Here is a 21,884-nt window from a genome sequence, read left to right as displayed (position 1 = left end):
AACACTGACCAGGCATGCAGTCAGGAATACATATCCATACTTGAAGTATAAAAAGCCATCAAAGGCTTGAAATGTGGAAAGGCAGCAGGAGTAGATGATATTCGACCAGAAATGCTGAAGTATGGTGGTATAAGAGTCTTACAGTGGCTGCACTGCATATTCAGAAAGCCTGGACAGAGGGTCGAATTCCAGATGATTGGAGTAGAGCTCTCATAGTACCCATATATAAAAAGGGAAATAAAACTGAATGTGAGAATTACAGAGGTATTTCCCTACTGAGTGTTCCTGGCAAGATCTATGCAAGTATACTTGAGAAACGGTTGAGAAGAATTGTGGAAGAAAAGCTTGGTGAAGAACAAGCTGGATTCAGGCCAAATAGAGGCTGTCAGGATCAGATCTTCACTTTACGACAAATAGTCGAGAAAGCATGGGAATATAACAAAGATCTGTATTTAAGTTTTGTCGATTTGGAAAAGGCATATGACAAGGTGCCAAGAGAGAAGCTATTCAATACGCTGCAGTTATATGGTGTCAATGGGGCATTATATCAAGCAATACTTAGTCTTTATTTGAGTTGTGAGTCAGCAGTTAGAATTGAAGGAAGTACAGGAAGATGGTTTAATGTCAAATCTGGTGTGAGACAAGGATGTACATTATCTCCTCTGTTATTCATTATCTATATGGATCACATTATGAAGGAATGTGGTATTAAACCTGATATCAAAATTGGAGATGTTAATGTCAGCTCTTTGCTTTATGTGGATGATGTTATACTTCTAAATAAATCCGCTACAAGTCTGCAAGATTCTCTGACTAAATTGAATAGCTGTTGTAATAGATATGGTATGAAGGTCAGCAATAAAAAGACAAAGACAATGAAAATAGGCAGAATCATTGAAAATGTCAACTGTGTTGTGAATGGAGAACCTGTGGAACAAGTAAAACATTTCAGCTACTTAGGCACAATTTTTACTGAAGATGGTAAACTAAATATAGAAATAGACAACAGAATCAGCAAAGCTGGTATCGTGGGAAGTCAATTGAATAAATTCATATGGAATAAGAAAGAAATTAGTTGGAACAATAAATTAGCTGTATGCAAGACTGTGTTCAAACCAATTTTAACTTATGGATCTGAGAGCTGGGTCAGAAGTAAAACACTTGACCAAAGACTAGAGACCGCAGATATGAGAGTCCTGAGAAAGATTAGAGGCATGAACAGATGGCATCAATGGCAATATCATATTAAAAATGAGGATATTAGAAAAGAACTTGACATTGTCAGCATCCAGGAATGCGTTAGCAGAGCTAATCTCAGATGGTATGGTCACTTAAATAGAATGGGAGAGGAAAGATTAGCAAAACAAGTGTTCTCTGCCAGGTTGGCAGGAAAACGACCCAGAGGAAGACCAAGATATAGGTGGATTGATACGGTACAAAGTGCCTTAGACGATAGAAATATAAGATCTGATAATGTTGGAGTCTTGACAAGTAAAAGACTGATTTGGAGGAAAATTGTAGATAGGAAGTTAGTAATGATGTAATTTTTTCATGTAGTACTGTCATATCCTGTACACCCCTTGAGGGTACATGGCAGGAATTTGATGATGATGATGATGATGATGGTACAGTTTCCTGCTTTATACATTATATAATATACCTGAAATTGATATCGTACATGATGTTAATTTTTTGAAAGTAATTTGACATTTTTTCTTAATCTACTGGAATATCCAAAGATGTACAAGTAAATCAAAAATGAGAGGGCATTACTAGTGTTTGAAATTGTTCTGTTTTGATATAGTTAGCTCCTATGTATTTAATGAACACTGTTCTAGTGAATCCGCAGACTACTATAGTAGATTCTTCCTAAATAGCAAACTTGTGGAGAACTCAGAAATCATTTGCTGTAATGAATTCTCTGTAAAATAGCATCGTGCCTGTAGGGATTAGATCAGGACTCTTGACCAAAGTGCTATAGCAGTGGTGCTACTTTAAGCTAATTAAATGGAAAATTATTTGATGATATTAGAATCCCTGATATTGTTCTTGTGCTGTGCTGAATGCAGATACATTTATGCATCTGCATTCAGCATAAGAAAAAGAATTTGAAGGGGAAAAAATATTTTTTTTCTCCTCTTAAATTTTACTTCTCAGATTTTGAAATGTAGATTCAAAGCATTTTTCTGCTGTTTAGAAGCAGCACATTTCAGTATTTTTATTCTTGATTTCTAATTTTACAAAAACAAAATTAGAATCAGATTTTGGCAGTGTATTGCCTTGCAGTATGCACAATATTTTTAGCTTGCTATTAGTCTGTGTCATCAATAAAATAATGTAAGAACTTAGGTGAAATGTAAAGACATTATGAAATTATTTTTCTTTAAAGAAAATTTTTTGTTTGCAGGAGAAGGAAGATAAATTTACAAAATAAACTTGTGACATAGGAGAGAATGGCTGACTGACAGGTATCAAAAAGTTATGTATGTAGGTGATCAATGGTATATCCTTTTCAAGATCAGAACATACATATTATTATTATTATCCTAAAACCCTATGGCATCAAAGACTAATCTATGAACTCCCTTTTTGTCAGTTGAATGAACCTCTCACGATGAGTCTGTCAACTCCATGGAGGGTGTAATAATAATAATAATAATATACATACAGTTCATCATACTATGCCTTAAGCACGTTCAAATTCTCTGCAGACCCCCACACTTGCAGTCAATGGATTCCATTCACAGCTCTCTATGCAAAAGACCTAACTCCCTTGCTCACATCCTTCTTATAAATTACCTATTGTTCTCCCCCTCCCCCATCTCTCACCATTTTATGAAAAACCTCTTCAATCATTGTTGTCAACCCAGTTCTGAATCCTGATTCTCACCAGCCTCTCCAACACTTTAACCACAACACATGACACATAAACTGGCTTATAATTTGATGCTTGAGTTCTGTCACCTCCTTTATGAAGTGGTACAATCTTGCCTTCCTTTTAATCCTTTGGAACTTGGCCCAGTGTAAGACTCATATTAAACAATTATCAATATTAAAATATTAAACATATTATCCATCCAAATATATGATGATATATCATCTAGTCCCACAGTTTTATGTTTTCTTAATTCCCAATTTACCTCTTCCTCACTCATAGTCAATCTCTCCTCCTCATCATCCACTGTTCTGAAACTCTATGATGTCACATTCATAAGGATGAAAGGCCTGTATGAACTGCTTGCATCTCAACTATATCCACCACAGTACTTGTCCTCATACCATTTTCTCTAATCATTGCTATACTACCATAATAATTTTTTTTTTTTTACTTTATTTGCTAACTGTTATACATACCGAACTTTTGCTACAATTATTAACTGAGTCACCCTCCTTGTCCGTTCTTTATATTCCTCATGGAATTGATTACTACTACTTCTCTTATGTTGCTCCATAATGCTTTTTTTTTTTCTTTGTATTGTATGCTTAATCTCTTTTACTCATCTATGCTACATCTTATTTAACCTTCATACCCTTGGAATACATTTAGATATTGCTTCCACTAGATAGTTCTTCAGTATCACCCAAACAGCATTGATCTTCTTTCCAACCAACTCCTCATACCATACTACAGCTGCAAGCTGTTTTCTGAGCTTCTTGGTTTCACATATACCCTTTCCTCATGGAAGTTCTCACATGTTGGAAGTTTATTTTCCACTTGGTAGACTATAATAAATTTAGTTTAATCCTTTATCCAAATGTATGCAAACAAAGTTTGCACCTGAAGTATCTTCACGACTGAGGCAACTCATAGTAAAGTGTACCACCTTATTAAATTACTCTGGATTTAGAAAAAGATGTTGGAAGTTTATTTTCCACTTGGTAGACTCTAATAAACTATAATAATAAATAAACTAAAGCAACTCGTAGTAAAGGTGGACCTTTACTATGAATTGCTTCAGTGCTGAAGATACTTCAGGCACAAACTTTGTTTGCATACACTTGGATAAAGGATTAAACTAAGTTTATTATAGTCTACCAAGTGGAAAATAAACTTCCAACATCTTTCTTTAAAATCCAGAGTAATTTAATAATAAGGTGGTACACCTTTTGGCAACTCGTGTAAGTAAATATGACCTCTCCATTTCTTCTGCCTTAGTATCACCAATTCTGCGTCTGGCTCCCACTGACGAGACCTCGATAAAGGTCAAAACCGATCTGGGTAGTGACCCTTTCCTTAATTAACAGCATTATACATGTCTACAAGGAGATGTGCTTTGCATTATGGGAGATACTGAGACAAAGAGTGATGAGAGCTTGGTCCACCTTTACTACGAGTTGCCTCAGTCCTGAAGATACTTCAGGTGCAAACTTTGTTTGCATACACTTGGATAAAGGATTAAACTAAATTTATTAAAGTTCTCACATGGTTGGCAATTGTCCAGGTAATCACTTCATGGTCACTAACCAACTGGAGGGAGATTTGACACTTCAATTATAATAACATCTTCTGATGAGATGACCAAATCCAAGACTCTCTGTTACATATTGTCTGTTGTAGTTGTCCTTCAAAAACTCAAGAGACTCATTTTCTTTTCTTCCGGTTGTTATCTCATAATCACAGTCTGTCTATATTGCTACAATTAAAATCATCCATAAAGATCACATCACACTTTTCCTATTTGCTTTGCTAATTTGTTTATACATTTCTTGTTCACTAATCTCCACATTACTAGGCATATAGCAACAAAGTATTTCATTCTATTCACCTCTATTTTACACTATGCTGCCTCAAAACCACTACTGCTATTTCTATCTTGTATGGACATAACTCTTTTTCTATCATCAATAGCATTTCACATCCTTTTTTATCCTTTTTATCTTCACTTAATAGATCTTACCCTTCCATCTCTATTCCTGTCAGGATGTCATTCTCATCCAACCATATCTCATTTTATCCCGAGAATGTTTAGGTGAATGAACTCAATCAGTGCAACCATTTCATTTCCCTTGTTTCTGATACTTCTAGCATTCTTATACAAACATAACAGCTCATTCCTGGATCTATAACGAGTTTCACTGATACCACTTATCAGATGTGACTTCTCCATATCTTCCTCGAGCCATTTCTTTTTCTCATTTCTCATCTCAGAGTCTTCTTCAAATCCAGCTGTTTTCCCTACATCCCACATCATCATCTTCTGTCTACACATGCATCGACATCCACTTGGAGCATCAACCTTTCTCACACTGTGTTCCTCTGTCCACTCTAAGTCTCTCTCTGTTTCCCTCTTTGTCTTGTACACTTGTTCTCTCATTCTCTACATTCATGCTATCTACTTCTTAGCTCATAAATACCGCTTCATTCTCTTCTCCTTTACTCTTCCACTCTTTCACATTACTTCTTGCTTTGATTCATTCTCTGCACTCGTTACTCTTCCTTCCAGCAGCAGTCTTTCCAAATGACTCACACCAAAACCATTCAAATGCAGTTCATCATTCTTATACAGTTCAATTCTTCCTTTGAACGCATAAAAATAATTCACATAAACTTCATTATAATGAATAAAGGATGATGGACTTACTAATTAATTAACTTATTAGTAAAATTAGTAATGTATTAAAAGTTTATTTTTCACTTGGTTAGAATATAATAAATTTAGTTTAATCCTTTATCCAAGTGTGAGCAAACAAAGTTTGCGCCTGAAAGTATCTTCAGGACTGGGGTAAGGTAGTGCAACACCAGGGAAACTCCTTGCAAAGGTGGAGTAAGCTACTAACACTCCTATCTCAGTATCTCCCATAATGCAAAACACATCTCCTTGCGGATATGTCTAATGTTATGCATTAAGGGAAGGGCCACTACCCAGACTAGTTTCGACCTTTATTGAGGTCTCTTCGGCGGGAGCCAGGCCCAAGTGGAGATACCAGCCAGAAGCATTAGCAAGGTCATCTTAGAGATAAAGGATTAAACTAAATTTATTATAGTAATGTATTAAATATACAGGGAGTTTGAAATTAAAGTGACTGTATCCTATTCAAAACAATCTGTAGAGAGAACCAATAGCAAAATACCCTCAAACATGGTAGGTACCCTAACCAGATCATAGGGAATAGATTTTGACAGTAAAAGAATTAGTTCAAAAATGACTAATAAGGGAAATAAGGCATGTAAGTGAGAAAAGATGGTGAATTTTGCATACAACATGAGCTGCAATATATGAAGGAGTGAGCCTGACTCTACACTCTTTCGACTTGTGCAATGAGTCTCACTTTGCCTGAACATGTATTGCTTGTGAAGTGTTTCTGAATGGGGAAAATGTTGCTGCAGTACTTCTTAACACGTTCGCTGCCAACTACGAGTATACTCGTAGTGGGTAATCCTGCTTCACAAGCCAGCTACGAGTATACTCGTAGGACGCTTACCGCCGGGAACGAGATTATTGTAGTGACCTTGAAGAAGTGAAAATGCTTGGCTTGTGGGGCTAGCTTCAAAACTGTGTATTCTCATAGACCGTATATGCTCTGTACAAGCCAACTACGAGTATACTCGTAGGTCGTTTACCTCCGGTAATGAGATTATCGTACTGACCTTGAAGAAGTAAAACAGCTCGGCGTAGGGGAACAGACCATGAAAAAGTAGCGTGGCAGCGAACATGTTAAGTACAAAATGCCTAAAGACTTTGTGAAAAGGCCCAATGACACCAAATGCAGTGCGATGCATGGTTCTTGATTTGAAGAAATTAGGCAGTTTGACACTCCACTGGGAAGAGGGGTGTAAATCTGAAAGTCTGCAAATAACTGAAGATGTTGCAACTGAAGTTGTTGAGCAGTCAAATGAGAATGCTGTAGGTTCTTCAGTGCACATGTCTAAGCAAGCAATTAGATTTGCCACACACACACACACACACACACACACACAACGGTATGGAGAACTTTGCACAAAGCCTTGCACTGCTACCTGTATAAACTCAGCCACATCGAAGAGTTGCTAACAGGAGATGCTAGTGGGTGAGGATAATGAGGGTAATGGAGGGGGTGAGGATTAGTTTTGAAACAATCTATGGAGTGATGAAGCACACATTCTAATGTTTGTGGAACATTAACACTCAAAACTGCTACATCTGGGCTACAGAGAATTCCTGTGTATTACAACAAGTTCCCTTACATTCACTAAAGGCTATAGAATTTATGATAATTTGTTATCAGGCCATTTTTCTTTGAAGAAATCCATCAAACCGGACCTGTGACATGCACAGTCATGGCTGTGAGTTATTATGATGACATGAACAGTTTCATCATCCCACAACTGCAACAAGAGTACCTGAACACAACAGTATTGATGCACGATGGAGCACCTCCCTACATACGACATGAAGTTCAACAATTATAGTGTCAATATTTAATAGCATAATCAGTTGCCCATTTTCAATGATATCCCCACCACATCCATCAGAACTTAATCCCTGTGACTTTTGGCTTTGGGGTTACCTCAAAAACATGATGTATTGGATCCAAGTTCGTCACATGGCAAATTTGAAAGACAAAATCATATGTCATGTGTGAAACCTTTCAACAAATCAGTTGTGTTCTGCTTTAGACAGTTCTGTATGGTGGTATCAGCTATTGGTCCTGCACAAAGGTCAACACATTGAACATCACCTCTAGTGGTCATCCTGATCTCTTTGTAGCATGCCAGTAAATAAACACAATGAACTCTCAAAACTGCTGCATCTGGGCTACAGATGCCTTAATATAATATAATATATTAGTAAAATTAATTCTTCAGTGTATCACGGGCATCTTCATTATAAAAGTGGAACATCATAACATATAACTTAGCAGAAAAAATTTAACAAAGTGCCATGACAGCCTTAGTAATGTAACAAATGTTGTTCAGGTTTTATACTGATGATGATGATGATGATGATGACTGTCATACATATGAAAAAGTCTATTAATAAGTAAGTAATTTTACATAATTCCTTCAGCTATTTGTGATATATTTATTGTATCACATTATTTTATGAAATGAGTGAAATAAATATCATCAAATTACTTCATTTGTCATTAATTCCGAATTATTTCACAGTTACATACCATCCAGTTCACATTAATGTAAGCTTTTCCTGCTCACATCTTCTTGTTTCCCCTACCAGTCATTTTTGAACTAATCTTTTTATTGTTCAAATCTCTTCTCTGTGATCTGGTTAGGGAACCCACCAAATTTGAGGGTATTTCATCTACTGCTTTTCTTTACAGATTGCTGAACAGGAGTGCTTTAAGTTGAAACACCCTGAGTATAATTATTTATAACATGTATATATTAATATAATATATTAGTAAAATTAATTCTTCAGTGTATTACAGGCATCTTCATTATAAAAATGGAACACCATAACATAACATTATTTGCTGATAATGACAATAAGTTTGGGATAAAGTAATAAGGGAGACATCCAATATATAGAATTCCTGCAGACTGACTTGAACAGAGTAATATTGGTGAATTGCAAGGTTATGTATTTTTATAACACAGTGATGGCTGAACTGGATAAGGGTAATGGGTTTACAGTGATTCTACTGGACCTTGCTAAGGCCTTTGACAGGATACCACATGGAATTCTAATCAGTAAATTGCAGCATATGGGGATGGATATAGGGCTGGTGAGATGGATAGGAGGGTGGTTGATGGAAAGATATCAGAGAGTGGTTTATTCAGGAGTAGAGTCCACATGACAGCCTGTGACTAGTGGTGTGCCACAAGGATCTGTTCTTGGACCACTGCTGTTTAATTTGTTCATTAATGATATAGGAAAGGATCTGAGAGGAACAGTTCATTTGTTTGTGGATGATGCAAAGTTGGGTAGGGCAATAGTGAATGCAGATGATGTCAAAATTTTGCAGGATGATTTGGATAGATTGGAGGTCTGGGCTAAGGAGAATGGATGTCAATTTAATGTGGCAAAATGTAAGGTTATACATTTTGGGGTGAAAAGATTAACAGCAGTTTACCACATTGGTGGAACTGTACTCCAGGAAATTGATGTGGCACGAAATTTAGGAGTGTTGGTGGATAAGGAGTTGAAGTTTAGGGGTACATTGCAAAAGTGGTCAAATCAGCTCATCAAATCACTTGGTTGCTGAAGAATACGTTGACAAGCAGAGACAAGCAGGTTATTGTTCCTCTGTATCGAGCCTTGATAAGACCCCATCTCGACTACTTTGCCCAGATTTGGTCACCTAGGTTTCTTCTTGATGGGGAGGAGGTTGAGAGGATCCAGAGGCGAGTGACCAAGATGATAACAGGTCTGTGTAATGAACCTTATGAGAATAGGTTGAGGATTTGTGAGTTGCAAAAATTGGTTGATAGGCAGAGGAGGGGAGATATGATTGAGGCATTCAAATTACTGAAGGGTTTCTATAAAATTAATTCAGAAGATATTTTTGAGAACAGGGCTGGTTGTGGGAGGACTAGGGGACATCCATGGAAACTGGGCAAAAGTGTGGTTAGTAAGGGTGTTAGAGCTGGGTTCTTTACTTTTAGAGTGGTGAATGAGTGGAATGGGCTGCCAGAGTCTGTGGTGGATGCTGTGACAGTGAATGAGTTTAAGGCGAGGTATGATAGATACTGTATGAATGTCGAATAGTTGTGATGAACATGATTTGGGACCTCCCTCGATGAGTCTAATGACTCCCTGGAGTTGCCCATAATAATAATAATAATAACATATAACTTCGCAGAAAAAATTCAACAAAGTGCAATGACAGCCTGAGTAATATAACAAATAAATTTTAAAATAAAATAAATTAATTTTACATAAGTCCTTCAGCATTTATTAATTTTAACACATTTCTTTACTTTGTCATTGCTGTTTAACTTTTATATTAATAATATTCAGAATTGTCTAGAAAGTGATATCCAGTATTTGCTGATAATGACAATAAGTTTGGGATAAAGTAATAAGGGAGACATCCAATATAGAATTCCTGCAGACTGACTTGAACAGAGTAATATTGGTGAATTGCAAGGTTATGTATTTTGGATTTAAGATTTTGTTAATGTTGTATTAGTGGGAATTTGTGCAAGTAGTGAATGAAGCCAGACTTGTATTATGGTGGAACTTGGAATTAAAATTTGGGAACACATTGGATAACTGCAATTTTGCAGAAACACTAGAAACAAAGTTATTCTTCAATTTATAAGGCTTTGATAAGGCCACACTTGGCCTATTCTGTAGAGTTATGGCCACTTAGATTCAAAGGAGATGAGATGATAGTTGAAGAGATCCAACAGCAGGTAACCAAAATAATAAATTCCCTATAAGTTGCACATGAGGGCAAATTGTGGGAATGTTTTCAATTTCAGGAATATTCCTGAAACTCTGAAAACATTCTCACATACAGGAAATATATATAGCACATCAGTACCATCTGTGGGTTAGATAACGATTGAAAAAGAAGAACTCTTATGACATTTTTCTTGAAAACCTGGAGGTTGTAATTGTTTATCTTTCTCCAGAGAAATATAGATAGAATAAAAGAGGAAGAGGAAGAAGCAAATCCAGTGTGTTTGCAGTTGCACTTAAGAATGTTGAGCAGCTGCTGCTCTGGTTTTTAACTAGCTCAATAGAAAGTAGAGGAATGATGTTTGTCAGTTCACTGGTGCAGTGGCCATGGAAATGTCTGTAGAAGACACACCAAACTGAAGCACTTCATCTCTGAAATTGTGAATGAAGTGTCTGAAAGAAGGATTATTTGAGAGCCAAATTGCTTTCCTCTAGACAGCATCAACAATTTTTAGGGAGGTTGCATTGTCTCAAACGTGTGAACAGTATTCTAAGGATGGACAGATTTGGGATTTATCTGTATATGGTTAGTCTGGGTGGTGTAAAATAGCATCTTGTGTGGAAAAGAATGTATAGTTTTTTAGGGGTTGAGGAGGCCCCTAAAACTTAAAAAATACATGTGATGTGTTTATGCCAGATGAAGCTGAGATAAATGTTAATTCAAGGAGAGAGACCTGATCCTGTCTGGTGATATGTGTATTATTAAAGGTCACAGAAGGTGAGGCTGAGATCCCTTTTATGAGAGAAAAGGCACTAGGTTATCCTTGACCCATTTAAGGCATTCTTGAAGCTTGGGATATCTGAGAACTATGTGATTTGTTGAAAGATAGGATGAATGGAGTGTGTTATCATCAGGAAGCTGTGAATAGGATTAGTGGTGATTGAGAGCAGGTTATTTATGTATAGTAGAAAGAGGGTAGGTGATAGAACAGAGCCCTGAGGCACTCCTATATTGGTGACAAAACTCAAAGAGAGATGCTGTTAAACTGTGAATGAAATTGTTTTGTATATATATATATTTTTTTTTTTTCATTCACATTTAACATAATATACCATATACCAAGCAATACTTGTGTAAATATTATTTAATGTAAACAACTTATTTTACAATTTAATATTCATATAACTACCTTAATTTTGTGTAATATTTAATTATTTAATCAAAGATATATGTATTAATAATGAAAAGACTGTATTAAATATTATTAAGCTATTTTAATTATTATTATGTTAATATTATAAGAACTTGTATTTGATAATTTAACTGCGCATTAATTGAAATGTAAATATTCTTTATTTATTCCTATTTGTAGAAGTTTAGCGTTATGCAATACCTCAATTTTATTATATTTTGTTTGGTTGTCATGGAGACGTATGTAAGTGAGCGAGCACGTTTAGGAACACCACGTGAGGAGAAGGTTTATTGAAAAGAGTTTTAGAAAGAAATCACGAGAATAATTTAGGCGGGAAAGAACAGATATATAAGCAATGAACGCTGAAAGGAGAGGATTGGCATTAGGTTGGAATCGGAGCACTCGGCATTCGGGAATCACAGTGCGATAATAGTGAGTTGACAAGTCACTCAAGCAGCTAAATAAAGTCTACTAGTCGAGAGGCAGTTAGTTAATAAGTTGTAGAATAACAATTATAGCTACAGAAGGCAGCTGAGTGACTACTAAATAGACTAGCAATACTTGAGTTGAGATTTAATTTCAGCCGACCTGTCAAGGATGCACAGAATCTTGAAATAAAGCACGGAGTTACTAGAGTAGTAGAGGCTGTAAAGTTGAAGTTTACCGTTAGCTGTGTTTAGACTTATAGTGCCTAAAGAGTTAATTGAATGCCGGAGGAATGAACAACTGTGCATATGAAATCTTAAGTTAAGGAATTATTGTGTTACTTTAAATTCATGAGTGATCAGTAGTGCTTCATGCAAGGACGTTTGTTTATGTGTATAGTGACCGATGATTAATTCAGTTATTACTTAGAAGATTTATTTCAAGGAGTGCCATTTATTGTATAAAGTGTTTATAGTTATAAAAAGTGTTTACGTATAAGTAGGTGAAGAAAAAGATTATCGGTAAGATTATATTCCTATAATCTTACTGATAATCCAACTGTTAATATTCCTATACAGAGAAGTGTGAGAGTTTCATCCTAGAATTTCCTTATACTAACAGTAACTATTGCGGAAATTAGCTAAAGTGTAAATTTATAAGTGTTTGCTTGTGAAGAGGTATCACTGCAATTTTTATTGTATTTAAAACTTAAAGAACTATGAGATATTGATGTGAATGATCATTAAGGAACTTTATTAAATAGTTAAAAGGAACTGTGAGAAGACTATTACAGATAACAGAATTACCATTGTCTGAGTTTGTATGACTTTATTATCAGAAAGGCTGAAGTGTTTATAATAACTTGTTTAGTGATTTGATCTTAAGTGTAAAATTTGTGATTTTAAAATTAAATATTTGTTTTTGTTAATCAAAAGTTGTATTTTGCCTGAATCTCTTTTACTGTACCATTCATAAAATATTCGAACCAAAGCGGGTGAATTAAGTAAGTCAAATATACTTGGCCAGTATATATAATATTAACACCTAAAAGGAGAGATAGTTGTGAGTTGGTTTTTTTTCAGTTCTTGAACTAATTCAGATATAGAGTGGTGCAGTCTTTAAATATAAATTTTCTCTATATTTGAATTAGAAATCAACTAGCAACCTTCTATTTTGTTTAAGAACATCATAGTGATTAACATGTCGGATCCAAAGCATAGATTGAGAAGAAGTAGGATCCAACAATGCCATCTACTATAACATGTAGTGAAGTATCAAAGAGAAAGCTGGTTATCCAATTACAGAGAGTGGCAGGCAGACTGAAGGAAGGGAATTTCTTAATTAGGTTTTAGTGCCAGATGCCATCAACCAGAAACGTTAAAGGTGATAGCACATGTTTCTCCAAACCTTTGCATGGAATGTGTCTACTGATGGTTTTCATAGCATCCATCTATAAAAATGGAAATAAAACTGAATGTAAGAATTTCAGAGGAATTTTTCTGCAATTTCTCTGTTAAATGTTCCATGTATGATTTTTGCAACATATGAGAAGGTTCTGGATCTGGTTTTGAAAGCCTACATGGTTTACACATAAGCATAAAACAGGAAGGAAGGATTAGGGATCAGATTATGGGGAAAGTGGCATTAAACCTAATATTAAATTGGAGATATTAAACCCACCTCCTTAATATATGCAGATCATATCATACTCCTACAAAAATACATTACATGCCTTAAGGACATCACTTGAATTCAGTAACTGCTGCTGTCACAAATAAAATCAGCAATAATAAAAGGCAAAGTTTAAAATGAGAATGGATACCATCAACTGTATTTTCATTGCAGAACTTATAGAACAAGTAAAGCACTTCTATTATTTAGGCACAAATTTTAGTAAAGATAAGAAATTAAATATTGAAATTATTATTAATATCTTATCTCCATGGAATCAGAGATTCATCCTGGGAGGTATGCACTAGTGTACACAATGCTCATCCAGCCATTCCTTAAACTGATTTGGCATCTACATTCACAACACAGATAATGCATTTCACTCACCAACCACTCTCCGTGCAAGCAATCTGCTCCTCACATCCTCCTTATACAGTTTCCAGCAATGGCCTGTTGTTCTATTCCCCTCTCCCATTCTATGAAAATGTCAGTCCCTGACTAACTTATATGTTTCAGTCATATCCCCCCCATCTCCTTCTATTTACGAGGCTTTGAAATTTACATTCTATTGATCTGTCCTTGTACTCCATATCCCAAAGACCACTGGTCACCTTTATGAATCTTCTCTGGACCCTTTCTAACATATTTTTGTCACCATGAAAACTCGTTCAGCAAATCTGTGCACAATAATCCATTTGAGGTCTCATTGAGGACTTATACAATGATAAAGGACTTATACAACCCTAAATAAGGAGGTTATGTCCTCCCTAAATAAGGAGGACATAACCTCCTTATTTAGGGTCCTCTGCATCACTGCCTTTATCTGAAGTGATGTCTCACAACTTGTGCAGTGCAGCCCCTGATTTCCACCACCACCACTCCCAGGTCTCTCATCTCCTCTACTTCCCTTAAAGTTTCCTCACCAAGTGCATACTTTGAATCCCATCGTTGTTCACCAGATTTCAAAACTTTTCATTTTGCAATATTGCACTGACAATTCCACTAACTTGCCCATTCTTGCAATCTATTCAAGTTATCCTGTAAGGCCATAACATCTGCTTGACTCTGCATCCCCAATTTTGCATCATCTGCAAACAGCTGCATATCACTAGTTAAGCCCATCCCAATATCATTAATATACAAAACGAACAACTATGGTCCCAAAACTGACCCCTCTGGCACACCACTAGTAACCTTACTCTTTTGGGATACTTCACCTCCATATACAACTCTCTGGTACCTATCTGACAGCCAGTCACTGATCCATCTCAGAAGTATGTTATTTAATCTCATCTGTTTCAATTTATTTAACAGCTTGTCATGTGGCAGTATATTAAAAGCTTTTGCATAATCCAAGTATGCCACTGTATATGCATCTCCACTGTCCAAGGTATTTGTCACGTTGTTATAGTACATGAGTAAGTTGGTAACACATGATCTCCCTTTAATAAGCCCATGCTGATAAACATGGAGAATACTGCTGTTATCAACCCAGTTCAGTATCCCACTTCTCACCAATCTCTCTAATACCTCCAACACAACTCCAGATTGGCCTATGATTTGTAGCTATAGCCTTATCATCACCTTTATGCAGTGGAACAATTTTATCTTCTTTCCACTCCCATGGAATCTGTGCTGTTGTAAGATTCTTATTAAACAGGCATGCCAGTGCTACTACCAATTCTCTGGAACATTTCCTTAAGATACGTGGTGGTATATCATCAAATCCTATCGCCTTATCGACATCAAGTTTATTTATTTCCTGATATACCTTCTGCTCACTTACAATTAAACCATTTCTCTCGTATGTGCTCAGCACTTTAAGTTCCTCATGATTCCACCCTGATGAGGATGAAACACTCTTATAAATTGATCACTGAATACCTGAACAATGTCTTCTGCAGCATTTACCATTTTACCATTTTAATCCATTAACATCATCTTACCATAATAATTCTTTCTTCTACTTGCCACATATCTAAATAACTCTCTAAGGTTTTTCTTCACCTGATTTGCCAATTTCTGCTCATATTGCACTTTTGTTTTCCTTATTAACTGAGTCACTCTCCTGGCTTGTTCTTTATGTAACTGATTATTACCATTATTTATAAAAATAAATATTCAACAAATAAATAATAGAATGAACAAAGCTAGTATATTATTGAGCCAGTTGAATACATTTATAGAGAATAAGAGATAAATTAGCCAAAACAATAAGCTGGTAACATACATGTCAGCACTTAAAAAGTTGGAACTTATGGATAAGAGTGTTGGGTTAAAAATAAAACAGTTGATCAAAGATTAGAAACAGCAGATATGAGAGTTCTGAGGGAAAAAAAAGCATTTTTTTAAAAAATTTTTATAATTCATTTTAACTTTCAGTTAAAGTTTTACCACAAACTTGTGTAACACAGAATTTCTTGAGAAAATAATTCACAAAAACTATGATAAAACCAGTGTAATTAGGAAAGTATGCATGACAATCTGTTAGCATAATATTGATTTAGACTGCCAAAATTATCAGAAAAGAAATCATTTTACCTTCTGTTTAGCTACTTACTTTACTTTTATATTATTAACATGTTTTTAATATAATTTAACACTCAGATATATGATGTAAAACAGATATGTTGCTTATGACTGTTAATACAGCTCTTGAGTCAAAAGATTGATATGCCTGGTAATAGGAATTCTAGTGAAAGATGATACTTGACTTACCTTTCTCGTATTTTAAATGAAAATATATAATATTCATCAAAGCTTGATTTGCTTCCTCAGTCTTAAGAAAAGGCTGGTTATATTCCACTAATTCGGGCCCTGCCCAAGGGCCTATGAGTTGTGGAAATACTTTCTGAAAATGAAAGCTGTGCCGAACAAAGCGGCCTTTTGCAGCTGCCCAATTTTTAATCCATCTAACTCGAGTGCTTCTAGATGTTTTTTCAATGTTTTAGGGATGGCACCTAAAGCACCTATTATTATGGGAACAACTTTTGTTTTCTTTTGCCAGATTCGTTCAACTTCGATTTGCAAATCGCTATATTTTGTAATTTTTTCATTTTCTTTGTTGTCAATCCGACTATCTCCTGGTACTGATATTTCGATAAACGTAACACCCTTGTTTTCACTTTTTTCAACCACTGTGATATCGGGTGTGTTGCATTCCAAGCTTTTGTCAGTTTGGATTTTGAAATCCTAGAGTATTTTAGCTTTTACATTCTCAACCACTTTCTGGTGAACTTTATGCTTCCAATAGTCTTTAGATACTTCAAACCCATACTTTTTACATAAATGCCAGTGGATTATCTTAGCTACATTATCATGCCTTTTACGGTACTCAATTTGTGCGATTTTGCTGCATCCACTTATAATGTGGTCTACCGTTTCTTCCTTTTCTTTGCACAATCTACATTTACTGTCTTCTTGAATTTTTTTGTATTTTTGCCTTCATAACGTTGGTTTTAATGGCCTGTTCTTGTGCTGCAAAAATTACCGATTCTGTTTCTTTCTTTAGTGCTCCATTTCTCAACCATTGCCAGGTCAAGTTGCTGTCAGCACTGTCGTCTATGCTGTGAAGGTATTTTCCATGCAATGCCTTATTTTTCCATCTTTCGGTTCTCACTTTTACTTGGTTGGTTTTGTATTCCAATTTTGTCTCCATGGGTTTAAATAAACCCTCTTTCCTTACCTCAATTAGGAATTTTTCCGTTGTTTGCTGCAGATAATCGTTTAAATTTTGTTTTTCTTCTTCAATAATTTGCTTCACTTGTAATAATCCTCTACCTCCTTTTTTGTGTGATAGATAGAGCCTATCAATGTCACTGCGAGGATTGAGGGCATGGTGCATTGTCATTAATTTTCGAGTTTTTCGATCTAAATCTTCCATCTCTAGCTGGGTCGATTCAACAATGCCTGCTGAATATCTCAGAACAGGTATGGCCCAGATATTAATTGCTTTTATCAAATTTCCAGCATTAAGCATTGATTTAAGGAGTTTTCTTAATCGTCTTATGTATTCTGCTCTGGTTCTTTCTTTGATCTTATTGTGCAGAATTTCTGATGCTTCTAAAATTCCCAAATATTTGTAGCTGTCTTCGAATTTTATTGCTTTGATTATTTCACCGTTGAGCAGCTCGATTTCGTTCATATCTTCAAACTTTCCTCTTGTTATTCCAGCAATTGCACATTTGTCTAAGCCAAAATCCATTGATATATCTTGACTGAATACGTGCACAGTGTTTAGCAACGATCTGAGTTCATTCTCTGATTTTGCATACAGCTTCAGATCATCCATGTATAAAAGGTGAGATATCTTTGCACTCTTTTGTGCAGTTTGATAACCATGGGCAGTTTTATTTAAAATTCTAGTTAAGGGGATCAATGACAATATAAACAATAGAGGTGATAATGAGTCTCCTTGAAAGATGTCCCTTTTTATGTTTACCTCTCCAATTTCTTCTCTATTTATAACCAACTTTGTTTTCCAGTTTTTCATGCTGGATTGCAAAAATTTTTGGACGTTTTCGCTAATACCAAATAGTTCTGTGCATTTTAAAATCCAACTATGAGGCACCGAATCAAACGCTTTTTTATAATCTATCCAAGCCATATGAAGGTTGGTTTTTCTACGTTTGCAATTTTTAAGAATCATTTTATCAATCAGCAATTGGTCTTTTGTGCCTCTTGAATATTTGCTGTTACCTTTTTGTTCAATTGGGAGAAGAGAATTTGCTTTAAGATAGCTGTATATTTTATCAGCTAGTATGCCTGTGAGTAGCTTAAAAGTTGTTGGCAGGCAGGTTATTGGTCGGAAGTTTTCTGGGTTTGGACCTTTTTCTTTATCCTTTATGATCAAAAATGTTTTCCCTGCTGTGAGCCACTCTTCTTTGCATTTTCCTTCTAAAACATCATAAAATTGGTTAGCAAGTCTTTCATATAATCCTATTAGATATTTCAACCAGTAGCCGTGTAATTCATCCTTCCCAGGTGTTGACCAATTTTTTATTTTTTTTGCTTGCTTTTGAACCATTTCAGTTGTTATTTTCAGTTGGTCCATTTTTCGTTCTTGAGATTTGTTCGTAATTGTTCAGTCCATTTTTGCCTTGTTATTGTGCCTCTTAGGGTCATCCCATATCTCTTTATGAGGTTATTTTTGCATTTTTCAGCTTCTTTTCCTTAAGGTTTTTCAAATGGCTCACGTCTGCTCTGAGTTTAAGAATTTTATTCTCCAGTCGATGCTTCCATTTTGGTTCCTGAGCCTTACTGCTTTTGGGTTCACTAATCTTATATCCTAATTCAGATGTTACGACATAGGCTATTGAGTACATAAGTTGATTCGTTTCCTCAATAGTTCCAGTAGGAATATCCCTTGCAGCTTTATTGGCCTCTTGTAGGAGTTCCTTGAGTTTTTGTTGAGGTACTTGTCTCAATACTGGAAGCCTAACTCGTTCCTGGTTGCTGTTCATTTGCTCGATAATTTTTCGTGTGAGTTCTTGTTCCTTATCTGATAGCTTGCTTTCAACTATTTGTATATTTTCAGCATTCTGCACGTTGAAATCTGGTTCTGCTTCATTCATATTCTTGGTCACTTCAGGATCAGTACGGTCTCCTTTTATAGCTTGAGGTTTCAGTGCTTCCAGCTCAAGTTCACTAAATACCTTGCGTTTGATAATGAAGCTGCGTTACTGATCAGCCTTTCGAATGAAATTTCAGAATTTGGGTGCCGTTCGAGCCAAAGTTGGAACATTCATTTCTGAAATCCCCTAACTGATGGGTTTGAACTGTAGAAGCACTGCATGACTTGTCTATTTTCAGCCATGCTCCACTTTTTCCTAGTAAATACTTTCGAGTTCTGTGGATCTTGCTCCTGTAGCCCATTTGTCACTGGCTGTCCAGGAAGCCTAACATCCAGTGCGGTCCTCGGTAACCCACGCGACGACCGATGCGGTATAGTCTTCTGATTTGTCTTCACCATTTTTAACTGGGGATGGGCAGGTGCATGAGATAAAAAAATAGGTAAATAGGATAGAATCACCCCTAGCCCTCGAATATTCTAATAGCATTGGGGGGAAGGAGCAAGGTGAAAAGAAATACAGAAGGAAAGAAGAGTAGGGACCATATATATATATTTAAATGAAAAAAAAAAAAAAAATATATATATATATATATATATATATTATGGTATATTATGTAACTCCCAGGGCCTATAGCAAATAAATTCTTTGTGTTGGCAGAAGAGGAGTAGAGTAATTAACAATTGGAGATTGTATTCTGGACAGTGCAATGCTGCTTCCCTTTGTGGTGTTTCTACGGAACTGACCATGTCCCTTTTGGCAAAAACAGTCAACAAAACAATGCACTATGTCTTAAGGCTGCTGCTGCTGTTGTAACTATGTGATTTGTGGACATGAACATCAACCACACTTGACTGGCCTCCAGAGAGCCCTGATATCAACCCTATTGAACATCTGTGGGATGAACTGGAGCGTTGGGTGAGGTAAATGGACACCTGCACCACAACAGTCCAGGACCTCATTATGTGCCTACCAGAAGAATGGTCCAAAATTCCCATTGATTGCTATTGTACACTTGTCTGTCCCATAGGATTGTAGTGAAAGGAGATCTTACACCTTATTAAGGTGGGCACTATGGCTGTCTGTTGACTTCTTTCCAAGCAGTGTATATGAAATCTTTTATTCTTCTAGAAGAAATCAATGCATGATTTTGATAAATAAAAAAAAATTATAACTATATGAAAATATTCTATTTTAGTTTTTATATGATTTTATATTACTTTTGTATTTATTTATTCTATGATTAACTATACTTATTTAGAATTTGAAGTATAAAGGATCTCATTTAATATTTCTTAAAATTATGATTAAAATTATTTCTTAAAATATGGTTTAGCGATGGTTTTTAAGATTAATTAATTAGTGGTTTCTGTTTGCAGGGTGTTTTCATAGCATATGAAAATGTTCATATTCACATATTTTTTCATGCACGAGACACTATTGAAGGTGAGTGTTAAGAATAAATAACTATTTCAAATGATATTATATGACTATAAAATTGCAGGGAATAAATTTTAGTTTAACCGTGTATTCCAGGTAACTTAATTTATTTCTTGGAATGAATTTTTGATTAATGAATTGCATTATATATAGGTTATTAAGAATTGTTCTCATTGATACCCTTCTGGGATGTTTTCATCTCCGTTATCAAATTCTCGATATGCACCCTCAGGGGATGTTCAGGATAATACTACATGAAAAGGTTACATCATTGCTCACTTTCTATCAGCAATTTACCTATAAAGTAATCTATTACCTGTCAAGACTAATATTTTGAGATCTTATATTTCAGCATGCTGAGCCACTTCTTACTGTATCTGTCCACTTAGATTTTGGTCTTCCTCGGAATCTTTTTTTCCTGCCATCCTGGAGAAAAATTACCTACTTCTTTTTATAATCTTTCCTCTCCCATTCTGCTTAATTGACTATAAAACCTGAGGTTAGCTCTGCTCACACATTCCTGAATGTCAACAATAACAAGTTTCTTAATAACCTATTAATAAATGTGATGCTGCCATTGATGTCTTACACTCTCTCCTAAGCTTTCTCAGCATTTTCATCTTTGATCAAATGTTTTGTTTCGTTTCTAACACATTTCTAAGATCCATAAGTTAAAGGCTTGAATACTGTCTTTTATACAGTTAATGTTTTGATTAATTTCTGGCTTATTCCATATAAATTTATTCAACTGACACCCTATTGTACCAGTTTTGCTTATTCTATTGTATATTTCCATATTTAATTTTCTATCTTCACTAAAAATTCTGCCTAAATAGCTGAAAGGTTTAACTTGTGCTATAGGTTGTTCTTTATTCAGGATACAGTTGATGCTTTCAATGTTTTTGCCATTTTCATTTTCATTGTCTTTTTATTACTGATTTTTTCATGTCAAATTTCTTACAGCAGTTATTTAATTTCATTAAGGAATCCTGCAGACTTGGCCTGGTTTCTTAGGACTTTAACATCATCTCCATAATGTAAAGAGCTGAGATTAACATATCCAAGAGAAAAAGTGATTTGAAACTGTGCAGTAATTTTGGTTATCAGATTCAATGCCACTTTCCTTCATAATCTGATGATTATGAAGATGAGTACCATATAGATGATGAGTAACAATGTAGAAAACCATCATCCTGTACTTTTATCACTTCAATTCAAAGTGCTGACTTACAACTCAAATATAGACTGTGTATATTTTGCTGATATAATGTCCCATTTACACCATATAACTGCATAGT

General features: G+C 35.4%; 1 protein-coding gene across 5 annotated transcripts in view; it reads left to right on the top strand.

Annotated features, from left to right (window-relative positions):
- Positions 1-21,884, top strand: part of Oseg6 (intraflagellar transport protein Oseg6) — a 745,559-nt gene that overhangs the window by 310,705 nt on the left and 412,970 nt on the right. For all 5 annotated transcript variants that reach the window (XR_016549279.1, XM_090403102.1, XM_090403101.1 and 2 more), the window contains one exon: positions 20,526-20,592. Coding sequence is in view for 4 of the 5 variants with exons in the window: in XM_090403102.1 (XP_090259228.1) it covers positions 20,526-20,592 (67 nt within the window). In the remaining variant the exon portion in view is untranslated. The remainder of the gene's footprint in view (positions 1-20,525; positions 20,593-21,884) is intronic.

This window comes from Typopeltis vanoorti, chromosome 13, assembly GCF_054136105.1.
Source record: "Typopeltis vanoorti isolate ZY-2024b chromosome 13, IOZ_Tvanoo_1.0, whole genome shotgun sequence".
In the NCBI taxonomy this organism is placed as follows: domain Eukaryota; kingdom Metazoa; phylum Arthropoda; class Arachnida; order Uropygi; family Thelyphonidae; genus Typopeltis; species Typopeltis vanoorti.
This window is presented reverse-complemented; position numbering and strand designations above follow the sequence as displayed.